Source organism: Scleropages formosus, chromosome 21 (assembly GCF_900964775.1).
Source record: "Scleropages formosus chromosome 21, fSclFor1.1, whole genome shotgun sequence".
NCBI lineage: Eukaryota > Metazoa > Chordata > Actinopteri > Osteoglossiformes > Osteoglossidae > Scleropages > Scleropages formosus.
In genome coordinates, this window is record NC_041826.1 from 13,174,022 (window position 1) to 13,187,233 (window position 13,212).

At 39.2% G+C, this 13,212-nt stretch overlaps 1 protein-coding gene across 3 annotated transcripts; it reads left to right on the forward strand.

The window, feature by feature from the left end:
• Positions 1–3,273: 3,273 nt before the first annotated feature.
• Positions 3,274–13,197, forward strand: LOC108918775 (interferon regulatory factor 5-like). 3 transcript variants are annotated; one of them, XM_018726297.2, is made up of 10 exons: positions 3,274–3,791; positions 5,454–5,548; positions 5,676–5,866; positions 7,101–7,287; positions 7,416–7,444; positions 7,539–7,566; positions 7,745–7,972; positions 11,348–11,737; positions 12,036–12,154; positions 12,691–13,197. In XM_018726297.2, the coding sequence occupies exons 3-10, from the start codon at positions 5,696–5,698 to the stop codon at positions 12,844–12,846; spliced, it is 1,308 nt and encodes a 435-aa protein (XP_018581813.1). In that variant the 5' UTR covers positions 3,274–3,791; positions 5,454–5,548; positions 5,676–5,695; the 3' UTR covers positions 12,847–13,197. The 3 variants fall into 3 exon arrangements, with proteins under 3 accessions (XP_018581813.1, XP_018581815.1, XP_018581814.1); XM_018726299.2 differs by having other exon boundaries at positions 7,778–7,972; XM_018726298.2 differs by lacking the exon at positions 5,454–5,548.
• The last annotated feature ends 15 nt before the right edge of the window (positions 13,198–13,212 follow it).

A 13,212-nucleotide genomic window follows, 5' to 3' on the forward strand; every position in this document is an offset into this window, starting at 1 on the left:
TGTGGACAGAGCCTCTGTTGCACAGGGAAAACACCCCAATGTGGTAAGAACACAGACATTTGTACCTCTGAGTAGCAAGTCACGTTTGCTTTTTCAGAGAACTCAAAGGTTATTAAGAAAGTTCCACTTCTGATTCAGGAATGATTTTAATTTAAATTCAGAAAAATTCTATAGAGTGATGTTTGAGACTTTGCCCACTTCATGATGCATAGTTTAACTAACATTAGTTTAGCTAATATTCTGTTGATTAAAACCAGGATAACTTTCTGAAAAATCAGAAGCAATTTCTCTCAACAGCATTGGAAGAAATCAGAAATTAAAATAAACTTTTTTCAGTAATTCCTTATCACAATTCCATTTTCTTCTTTTTGATAAAGAGCTTAAAGTGGTTCCAGCTGGTAAGTTTGTATAGTACTCAAAGCCTGTATTTGGTGTTGCAATAGCTATAAATTAGAAAATATACATTGTTAGATAAAAAAAAAAATGGAGCCAGATGATTCAAGGAAGAATGATGTTTTTGGTACTAACAGTGATCCAATATACTGACCATCTTAGTTGAAACATCTAAACTTTCAAGAGAGGAAAGGAAACCAATGCTAAGGTGCCTAATTCAGAAATGGAGTACTTATGTAATAAGCTTACATGAAATGGAAAAAGGGTGGTCAGTATAATCTCAGTACTGATACTGTCCCTTGTATTGTGAATGAAGCAAATGATGTGGTGTTGATGTGGTTTCTTGTGGTGGTGTGATAAATCCTATGATGACTTCCAAAACCTTATGCTTCAGTCAAAAATGTACTCCAAGTTGCACACATTTAGTAGTGGATCTTCAGACTTGCTATGAAAGATATTCACAGCTTGACACTGAAGAAATTTAAGAAAGCCATTAGGGCTCTTAAAGTGCAACATAATACAGAATGGAGAGATGTGATCTAAATGTTTGTGGTTGTGTATGTGCCTATGTGTGCTTAGGTTAACCCTGGAAAACCATTGCCTTTGGTAGAGGAATTGTCATATCACAACAAAGCATTTGCTGACCACGATGCCTCAACCTCAACCAGATACAGCAAACATGGAGTTCACGCCAGAAGAGAAGAAATTCCATCGAGAAAGATCATAACCAGGAAGCATGACACTTTAATTCTTCCAGAAAACATGGTAACAGTGGCTACCATATCGGAGTCATTGCCAAGGAGCACATCTCCTTCAATCATGTCCAATGGCAAACACTCAGAGAGATCAATAAAGTCAGTCTCCTTTAATGACAATGTCATGTTGAGGGAAATAGAGGTAGAGAGAATTCAGAGATTCAGAAGCGTAGAAGTTCAGACAGAAGACCTGGCAAGCAGAGACAACACTGCAGCACCGCAGCAAATGGCGCTAACGGGAAGGAAACATGGGGTGGAAGAGAGAACTGACACATCTGAAGTGGCATGTCCCCAAATTGTGAAAACAGCTCAAGTTTTCACCAAAGACCCTAACACAAGCTGTGAGGAGAAGGTGGAGGAGGAGATAGAGAATCCATACAAGTCAATGCATCCAGTGATCTGTGTGAGCGATGGCAAAGAGCACTCAACTTTGGAGGATACTCAACATAAAGAGGCTGGGCAAAAGGATTTTTAGACTAAAGGCATCTCATGTGACACAAGTCCATAATCTCAATGGAATAGCACTGCCTTGAAAACTGGAAAGCCAGCAGGAGACAAATGGAAAAACAAGGATTGTGATGCCTAATGCAAAGGAGCTGTGACTTTGGTGAAAGTGCAAAGCTTTGATTGTTTTTTCAACTGTACTGTGACATTGATCTGACTCAAGCCAAAAGTAATTAGAAACAAAATTACACTGTACCTCATCTTACAAACATTAAAGTAATCAGTTTTCACAGATATGGGCATTTCCCAGTTTATTTCAGTTGCATTCTCTTCATCTTTTTATTTGTAAAATTTCTCTGTTGCACAGTGAAAATATCTTGCTTTTCTGTTTTCATCGAAAGCACACTCTCATGGAATAGAAAGTCAAATGGCACTGTGGGTGGGTTTTGTTTGCACCATGCCTGAAATTTCACCCTGATAATTTCTATGCATTATATTTATATCCAAGATTGTTACAAGAGCTAGCCAGTGAACGAAAAGAGGAATATGTCTATTATTTCACGGTCAGTATTTAATTTGAAACACTTTTTAATTAGTTTTCCCCAAGCAATCCTCCATTGTTTCACTCGCCTTTGCCATGAAATGTGCCAAAGTTACGTCGTACTGTATAAAGCAGAACACTTTCAGTAGAAGATTATGGAGTATGTATTTTTTAATGTCAGTCATTTTAAAGTAGACAACTTTTATTGTTGCTTCATATAAATAAAAAACAATAAAATAAATTGGTGCCCTGTCCATGTTGCAGCCTCCCTCATGCCCAGTGACTGCAGGACAGAGGGGCACTGAGCCCCTGCATTTCACGAGCTGTTGATAAAAACAGAATAAATAAGTCCTTCTAGTTGTGTTCATAAGGTGAGGTACAAGTGTATTTACTTTTTCCCTTTCACTAGCAACCACTCAAAATGTTACAAAGAACATTTCAAGCAATATACTATTTTGAGGAATAATTTATAAGAGGTAGCAGCTAAATCAAATGTGAGCACAGTAAAAACTTGTGACCTCTCTGAATCGTGACGGTAATTTTTACAGCCTTAAGATGGTCATAGCCCGAAAAAATGTGCAGACCGATACATTTTTCAAATTGGAGGGGTAATGGTTAAAATCTGTGCTACACGGCACTTTGATACTGCTTTTAATGTAAGAAATATTTTGTTTTATTTAGCCTTGATTAATTTCCAATGTAAATTTACTGATGAGAAATGCATTTGTAATGTAATATCTTTTGCAGCTATTTCCTAAAATCACTACCTGGCTTTAAGAAAGAAAGTCGTATGTGTTTTGTTCCCTAACTTGTACATCTTGTTGTTGACATGTGAAGCTCAGAGTGAATTAAAATACCACACTGTATTTTTATTTTGCGCTTGCATACAAATAGGCTGGAAACGAAGTGTAATTATTGGGACTACAAAGTGGTTCATCGAATAGGCAACATAAATTTTTTTGATACAAACTGAAAAGAAAATTACCTCACAAATTTCCACAGTACATCTCATGCATAGGCATGTCTCTGTACTTCTAATAAATGCTGTTATAGACTTATGTTTAAATGTAATTCATCAAATGTAAACCTACTTCACTTAAGCACCTTTTGGATTTCGTCAATACTGGTGGAAGCAGGACTTTCATGAGAGCGAAGGAATCTACAGGTGAAGTGAGGGGAGGAACAAGAAAAACTGGCGCTCAAAAGCAGAGGCCAAGAGAGGTGCACTTCTGCAAAAAAGGGGCGCGAGACGGCGAGCTCCTGTAGATTTCGCGCCGCGTCACGCGCTTTGCATAGTTTGCCGAAGGACAGGACGGTTGTCACGCGTCGCTGCTTTGCGAGAAAGATGTACTTTAAAAAAAAAAAAAAAAAAACAAAACAAAACAAAAAACTTTGTTTTTTTTTTTACAATTCCTGTAATTCTTTGAAATCAGTTTCATACTTGTCTTAGGCTGGTAGTAATAATAATACGTTGTACTTGCATGACTTAGGATTTCTATTGTTGTATATTTGACAAGTGAGGTAACCCACGACCTGAAGCCTTGCTCAGCAGCTGCAGCTGAGTAGCTGATTTTTTTTAATTTATTTTTGTTTTTACCTCTTTTTCTTAATCAAATCAGTTTTAAAGCAAGCGACTGAACTAGAAATATCAACCATAGGTGAGTGTTTCTGAAGGTAATTCATAATTCTGACGGGAACGTAATCCGCCGGCAATAAATATATCAAACTTTGACTGGATTATTATATAATATATCATCATTACTTTGCCATTTATTCATTACTTTGCTGTTATTTCATGCCTCGTCTACTAAACTTTAAGTCACTGACTGTGTGTGTGTGTGTTAATAATTCCGTGTTTTTTGTCAGTGACATGATATATTATTTCTTCTCTCTCTGATATGATTGGCGTCGCCGTAGTGTGCAAGTGGCGGAGATATATATGTGGCAGAGTGAGTTACCTTGTTTTTACACCGGTGGCATTTTGCAATGATGGCCGTGAGGAGGAAGTTCCCAAAAAAAAAAAAACTGCTTCGAAAGTGCGCGCACTCGGGCGGGCCGCGACATTCAGCTCGTGCTGAAGTGAGCACTCGATTGCGGAAGTGAGGCGAAGCAAAGGAGGAAGCTGGTCGCCTCAAAGACCCCGTGAGGACTCGCTGCCTGCAGGGCGCTTTTGCACCACTGTCACTGTTCTTCCGCTTTTCGCTTCCCGTTGCCTTGACTTTCCTGTTACTCCACAGCAGCATAGAAGCTCAAGCTGTGCTGTGAGCGTACCAATTTTTGCAGTTTTTAACAATGCTCAGAATAGTGTGAGAAAAATAATAGAATGATAAAGGATAAAGCTTTAAAAGTACTTTGGATTTTTTTTACATTTTATTAACTTTGAACTACTTTAAAATTAAATTAAGTGATTGAAATTAAATCAGCTTCTCTCCACAAACTCCTATTTAATGCTCATTGTTGACTGATTCATCCCATAGTCTTGACAGTTGTGATCTTCTCTGTATTAGACGCATCCACACAGAACCCCTGTCACCACAGCAGAATGCCCAGGAGAGGTGGGCAGCCAGTGGTGCCTCCAGAATTTTTTTCTCCTTTTTTTGTAGGTTGAGAGTTTTTTTTTTCCCCATTATGTCCAGCTGAACCAGCTGGTTTACTCTGTTGTTAATTGTATCTGTTACATTTCCAATACGGTATCATTTTAGAGCAACCTTATTCTGGGCTCTTGTCACAAATTAAATTAAACTGAACTGAATAAACTAGAGCAGCCTTCATCATCTTCTTATTGGTCACAGACATACAAACACCAGATATGAGCGGTAAACCGTGTGCTGTAAAAATTATACATGGGAGTTGCAACAAGGTGATCCCACACTCCTTTTTGGTTTGCTTTACTGTGAACGGATGGGCGTGGAAACACAGGTGACCAAAATTTCAGAAGACATATAAATCAGGAAAATACAATTAAAACTAAGTAACCTGTAAAATGTTTAAATATTTGAGATGTTATAACATTAGTAGTCAGTGTATAAGCTTTAGGGGGGCGCAGTGGCACAGTGGGTTGGACTGGGTCCTGCTCTCTAGTGGGTCTGGGGTTCGAGTCCCGCTTGGGGTGCCTTGCGACGGACTGGCATCCTGTCCTGGGTGTGTCCCCTCCCCCTCTGGCCTTATGCTCTGTGTTACCGGGTAGGCTCTGGTTCCCTGGGACAAGCGGTTCAGAACATGTGTGTGTGTGTATAAGATTTCCAAAAATGTGTGAATAAATTAAACAAGAAACAATCAGTGCGGATGTCTGATTAAGATATTCCTATTTTGTCACACAGAAGTAAACTTTCTGCTCTCTGATCTGAAAGCTGGACTTCCAACTCAGTCATACTTCTTCAGGTCCATATTTTTATTATTCACATCTGACATAGAGGTAAATGTCATTCTTCCATTTTACCATTTGCTTCTTGAAGATGCAGTTCTGAATCATAAAAATGTTGCCACTGAAAACAGTCTTGCGATGTACTTTATATATCTCTCCCTATCTCCCTCACTGTCAGGGACTGGTGATTCCCGTACCATGAGCCTTCAGCCTCGTAGGATCCGGCTCAAGCCGTGGCTCCTGGCCCAAGTGAACAGTGGCAGATTCCCAGGCCTGCAGTGGGTCAACCCGGACCACACATGTTTCCAGATCCCCTGGCACCATGCTACGCGTCACCACCCCTTGGAGGAGGAGAACACCATCTTCAAGGCAAGCATTCTACCACTGGCCTCACCAGCAGACCCAGAAGGTTGAAAGGGCCATTATTATATGGAAGTGTGTGTGTCATACAACCACAAATTCAGTATCTGACAATGCTATGGTTCGAGTGATACAAACATCACTTGGGAATGTGACAGTGGCTTCAAATTATGTAAAACAGAGATGATTATCTAATATGGAAGTCAAGTATATAGAACGTTAAAGTGCATTATACTTCTGTTAAATATTCATTATGAATAAGTAAGTAAATTTGCTAAAACTGGGATGATCATGCTGAGCAATAGGACCTTTTCATATAATGCATTAACATAAGTTTCCTTATTCTTAAAAGTTCCATATTTTCCAGCCACTAAGAAATAGTTTTCTCATTTTTATGATCACATAGTCATGAATGCTAACCTTAGTGCATTTAACACTTAAAATATCATAGAGTTTATAAAATTCAGTTACTCACATGACTTGATGAACAACTGCCATGATGGACGAGACGTACCATGCTGAGATGGGGATTCAAGATGCCATATAGCAACAGTATCATTATTACTTGTAAACATTCTTAAAATTGATACTTAATCTAGAATTCCCAGGAGGGGTGGGCAGCCACTGGCCCTTGGACCCCCAGAGGTTTTTTTTCCCTCGATTTTCAGTTGGGAGTTTTTGTTCCTTTCCTCCATGGCCAGTAGGCATACTTATAGCTCTATAAAAGTACTATATTATGATAGTCAGTAGTCAGCTGTCTTCTTTGTTTCTTATCTGATGTATTTGTTTTTCTTGCCTTATGCCTGTGTTAAAGTACTCTGCTTCACTGCGTGAGAAGAGCGCTCTATAAAAATAAATTGAATTGAATTGTGTGTTAAGGCTGTATAAGGAACTGCTTTGTAGTTTAAACCAGCTTACAACCGTGTACTGTACTGCAATACACTGGTACTCAACTCAGCTTTGACTCTTTATGGCCATCCCTGATAAGCGTGTTTTTCTGTGCGCTTGTTAGTAGTTTGACACAGCTGGACATAATAAACATGCATGGATAAATAAATAATTTTATTATTATAAAGTAAGTTGCACAAGGGTCCCAGTTTTAGGTTACAAATCTGTATTTCACACTACTGTACCTGTATTTTACTGTACACTGTTAGCTGTATAGTTTTTATGCAACTAGTCAACCATCAGAAATACCAGAGAGTTCATTTTGAGGTTTTTGTCTGATATGACATCCTGGAAGGCCTGGGCCCTGGAGACTGGGAAGTATCAGGAAGGTGTGGATAGCCCAGACCCAGCTAAGTGGAAGGCTAACCTGCGTTGTGCCCTAAACAAGAGCCGAGAATTTAAGATAAGGTTTGACGGCACAAAAGAGACACCCATCCAGCCCTACAAAATCTACGAGATCTGTGACCAACCACATAATGGAGGTAAAATATAAATATGATGACAATATTGAAAATGTACAAAATGCAAATGTGAAAAAACTACAAATTTTGAAATCTTTCTTAGAAATAAAAAGCATCAGTTAAGATTTTAATTTAATTTCCATTTTTAGTTTCAGATGCAGTTGATGAAGATGAAGAGGTAATTACTGTATGTGCATATGAAAAAAATCTCTAATGAAATCCAAATATTCATTCTCAGTGTTTATTAAACACTTTATTTAATCTTTTTTCAGCTTCCAAATATGATGAACCTCAGCATTGGTAAGGTGTACATATTTCAGAAGCTAAATTGCATGTCAAGCTCTGATAGTGATGTTCTTTTTGTCATCTGTAAAATAAGACATAAATACTGTATGACCATAGCCATAGACTGGAGAAATGTTACTGGTGTTGCTTCCATTTTCAAAAAACATGTTTCATATGCAATCTTTAATTGCAGACAACCAGCCTGTTGACCTGTCTAATTACTCAGCCTTCCACATGGACTATGCAGACCACAGTTTGCCAGTGGACAGCTTGGCAAACACAGGATATATGTATGACAGCAGCAGAGCAGACAAGACCGAAGGGAATACTGGAGGGACACTGGAGCATGAGCAGCCTGCAGGAGAAGTGGACAGGCAGCCCTGCATCTATGATCTCCTCAGCAATCCGCACATGTTGCCATGTAAGCAGTCTCTCTCCAGACCTCACTGTCTCCATATGAAATTATAATTACTGGCAAAAAAAGAAAGTATAGCCTCTTTAAGTTTTGCTGGTTTACATATTAGGACATAACTAATCTTCATCTAGTTCTCAGAAAGTCTTAATAGATAAATCTAAGCTTGTGACAAATAAGACATACGTAATTATTTGTTCAACTAAAAAGGTTAGAAACAATATGTGAAAAAGTAAGTGTCCCACCTTTGCTTCCATATCAAATAAGGTAATCAGTTCTAAGTGTTTCTAATCAAGTTCACATTATTACATAATTATGAGGAAGTACTACCACCTGTGTATGAAGGCATTTAAAATGTTTACAGGTTAGTTTGAAGCATTGAGGTTTGTGTTAACCTGGGGTGCGGTGGCGCAGTGGGTTGGACCGCAGTCCTGCTCTCCGGTGGGTCTGGGGTTTGAGTCCCGCTTGGGGTGCCTTGCGATGGACTGGCGTCCTGTCCTGGGTGTGTCCCCTCCCCCTCCAGCCTTATGCCCTGAGTTGCCGGGTTAGGCTCCGGTTCCCTGCAACCCTGTATGGGACAAGCGGTTCTGAAAATGTGTGTGTGTGTTAACCCAGCATGCTGAGGACCACATGTGCTTTGCACTGTGTTCATGATCCTTGAATGTCATCAGCATTGCCAGGACTACAAATTACACACACACTCTCTGAACCGCTTGTTCCATACGGGGTTGTGGGGAACCGGAGCCTAACCCTTACACACATATTTTTCCCATTAGTGTTTTACTGTGAATGCATATGTTCTGACTCTAATTTTGTAAAGACAAAAGATGTTTCTTTGCAGATATTTTAAAGGAATAGTGAAATATGCTGCTTGCATAAGTATTAAAACCCCTGAACTCTTGGGACTCCAAATTTACACAGATCAAAAAGTACTCCTTAACAAGGACACAAAATTGGTTTCTATAAGTGAACCATTAACATTTTAACTATACTTACTTGATTTTGAAGAAACAAAAAGTTGTTTTAAGAAACATTGGTGGGGCTGTGATCGGGAAGATGAAGAAAAGGTGTGACAATGAAACTAAAGAACATGCTGCAGAACTTAGAGAAAATGCAAAAATGCATAATATAGGAAAATGGTACAAAATAATTTCCAAGTGTCTGGGTCTCCCAGTCAGCATTGTTGGATCAATAATCAGGAAGAGGAAGCTGCATCAACCACCCAGATACTGCCTAGACAAGGCCATCCCTCAAAACTAAATATATGAGCTAGAGACATAGACTTGTGAAGGAAGCCAAAGAGAGGCCAACAGTCGCTTTGAAGTAGCTACAAAGGTTAGTGGCTGAAAGTGGGGGAAAGGTGCAGCAGTCTATAACATCAAGAGCACTGCATAAAACTGGCGTATATGGGAGAGTGGCAAGAAAGAAGCCAGTTATTCCAATCGCAAGGTCAAAGCAACAGTGGAGTGGTTCAAAAACAAAAAGGCAAATACCCTGTAGAGTCCCAAAGTCCTGACCTTAATCTTATTGAGAATCTGTGGCACAATTTGAAAACTGTGATCCATAAGCATCATCCATCCAATCTGAACAAGCTGCTACAGATTTGCCAAGATGAATGGGAAAACATAACTCCCAAATGGTGTGCAAAGCTGGTACACATTTACCCCAAAAGACAAAGCTGTTGTTGCAGCAAAAGGTGACTCTGCCAAATATTAATGTTTGGGGTTTAAATACGTAATCAGGCAGCATATTTCAGTTTTACATTATCTTTAAAATATCTGCAAACTACTTATTTTGGCTCTGACAATTCAATCTTAGACCATGAGTTTTTCCATTTATTATAAACATAACTGGAAAAATATATGTTAATATATAAATGAAGTATATTCAGGAGAAATGCCAGTCTACCAATGAACATTCATGGCAAATTCATCACAAGATCAGGCTGTATGATGGTTGGATAAATCGTAAAGAACACCAAAGCCGCATGCAGGGATCTACAGATCTCTACAACCAGGACAAATGTTCATGATTTCAATTTTTAGAAAAGACTAAGTATGGCTTTATGGAATGATAGCCTGGAGGAAATCCAGTCTCTCCAAAGACAATATTGACACATGGCTTTGGTTTGCAAAATTTGTAGTTAAATGAACTACAGAACTTGCAGAACATGGTAGCCTGAAGAAAAAACCACACATTTGTGTGTCCCCTGGATACACAAGTCTAAAGTTGAGTTGTCTGGACATAAATCTCAAGACCGTATTTGGTAAAAAACCACATCACCAGAGGACCCTCATAACATCCATCGAGAATGTTGGTGGTAGGTTGATTAATCAGTTAACTATGCTGATGATGAATTTCTCTGTATATAAGCATATTTTAAAGGAAAATGCAAGACCATCTGTCTGACAGTTCAAGTTTGGCTGAAAGTGGATCATGTAACAAGACAATTATCCTAAGCGTAAAAGTAAAACTGTTAAGACTGAAAAAGAAAAGATTTTGGAAAGTCCGGACCTCATCCCTGTAAAGAGATGCTGAGGGACCTTAAGGGAGTGGTGCTTAGCTGAATACAGTCAAACTCCAGTGAGCTAAAGGACTTTTGTAAGGAGGAGTGGGCCTTTCCTATGGAAAGTGACTTGAAGTTATTGCTGCTAAAGTTGGGTCTACAAGCTGCTATAGTAGACTTATTCTGACATGATTGCTGCATTTTAAATTATTTTACTCTGAAAAATAATACAAAGTAAAACCTGTAATGAATTTTTTGTTAGGTTAGATTCCATACACTGTTAGTATTTGGTATGGATTGTATATGAGGGTTAGTTTTATTCTAATGTATCAAACCATTGACCTGAAACAAGTTGGATTTTTGTTTTCACTTCACTGTAAGTCACATAGTGATTGTAAAAATGTATGTCTTGTAGAATAATAATTAACACCGTACAACTGATACAGAAATGTCTAAAATTCAGTCATGCAAAAACTAATTTTTGACACATTGCCATGAACAGAATTACAATATTGAAATTATAGGTTATAGAAAATTGGAGTGTTGTTCTCCAGACAGCCTGATCCCATCCATACAGCCACTGTACTTTTTTACAACCAGCTTTGATCCCCACTCAGTCTGTGTGGAGTTTGCATCTTCTCCCCGTGTCTGCATGGGTTTCCTCCCACAGTCCAAAGACATGCTGTTCAGGTTCCCCCATAGTGTGTGATGGATGGGTGATCCATTGTAAGCAGTGTATCTAGCAGTGTAAGTCACCTTGGTGAATAAGGTCTGTGGGCTGATAACACCACATAGAGTTCACTGGAATTTGCTTCGGAGAAAAGCATTTGCTAAATAAATAAGCGTAACGTAAACCATATACTCATTATCTGTTGCAGTGACGGATCTGGACATCAGGTTCCTGTACCGAGGCCAGACGGCTGGGTCGCTCACTGTCAGCAACCCACAGGGCTGCCGTTTGTATTCTAGCCATTTGGAAGCCATGCCAGATCAGGTGGACCTGTTTGGCCCAGTGGGGTTACAACAGGTCTTGTTCCCCAGTGCAGCAGAGATCCCCAATGACAAGCAACGTCTCTACACAGAGAGCCTGCTAGGCTGGATGGATCGTGGTCTCATCCTGGAGATCCAAAACCAGGACATCTATGCTGTTCGCCTCTGCCAGTGTAGGGTGTTCTGGTCTGGACCTAACTTCCCAGAGCAATCCCCACCAAATCCCATGGAGAGGGAGAGAAGGGTTGAGGTTTTCAACCTGAACAACTTTCTCCAGGGTAAGCCAAGGAATGGCTCTTATTGTGATTCCTCTGATGATCTGTGGTTTCACATTGATATGTTGAGTTCTTAAACAAAAATATTCTCCAAATCAACCAAAGGTCTTGCTAAAAAATCCATAGAGGAGGGGTGATCCTGGAATGCTGCACTCACGCAGATTTAAGAGAATGTTTTCAGTAGTACCTCTGTTTATTGACAGCTAATGTAAACAACAAAACCACCATGCACTGTGAGCCTCCAGTACCACAGCTGATCATAGATAAGCTGTGTTACCTCCTGTCTGTTACCTCTTGGCAGGATTGATTTTATACCTGAGACAAGAAGCTCCAGCACTGCCTCCCTTTGAGATCTACTTCTGTTTTGGAGAAGATTGGCCTGACCAGAAACCCAAAGAAAAGAAGCTAATCTTTGTTCAGGTACTTTAGGTTATTGCAACATAGATTTTTAATTCTACCTCATTAGCACTCAATTTTAAGAGAATTTGCTTTGATGAGCCAATGAAATTTGAACTTTAAAAGTGATTTACAAGTTAATTTTACTTTAGTTATAACAAAGACCTTAAAAGCAAAAAAAAAGTAAGTTGAACACTGCTCTTCAACATCGTAGGCAACAAAATTTTTTCATAGCTTTCCAGCAACCACAAATAAGTCTCTCATGAGATCTATCTTGTTATTTAGTTTTTCTTTTTTTGAAACATCGGATGGATTGGTGACTCAAAACTGTTCAAAGTGTGTGTATGCGTGTGTGTGTTTGTGTGTTGTATGATTTCCATTAATGTTCAGTTATGGTCTCTTAAAACTTCATGAAATAGCTCGAATATAGCAATTTTTTCTTTCATTTTATTGCATTCTCTGGTATATTAAATAGTGTCATATTTCTTATTACCAGTGATAATCTACTGTTTATATTCTAATAGTGAACACCACCTTCTCATGTCATTTTCCTGGTTCAGGTGATCCCAGTGGTTGCCCGCATTCTAATGGAAATGGTCTCAGGGGAGTTCTCCTGGTCGCTAGACAGCATCCGCCTACAGATCTCCAACCCAGACCTCAAAGACCAGACAGTGGAGCAGTTCAAGGAGGTGCAGAGGCTGCTGCAGAGTCACTAATCAGACAGCCCATGGATCACCATCTTTGAGTGGAGAACAAGTGAGGCACTCAAGCCACACCAGCATCCAGGCCACTTACAGCCACAATGAGCAAATATACAATCCATCAGTGGAATGGTGGATTTCAGGAACAATAGTCAGCAGCCAAAACTTATAATGGAATTAAAAATTAATGAAAAAGATAAAAACAATAAATGTATACTTAAATGTACATATGCACATACCTCTGTGTGCACACCAGCATTTGAAACATGTGCCTCCAGAAGAGCCACACACGTAGACTTATTACAGCTCATGTCATACAGTATATCAGTCAATTAGAACAAGCCTAGCATGCAACCCATGCTCAGAGTGGTAGATGTGGAA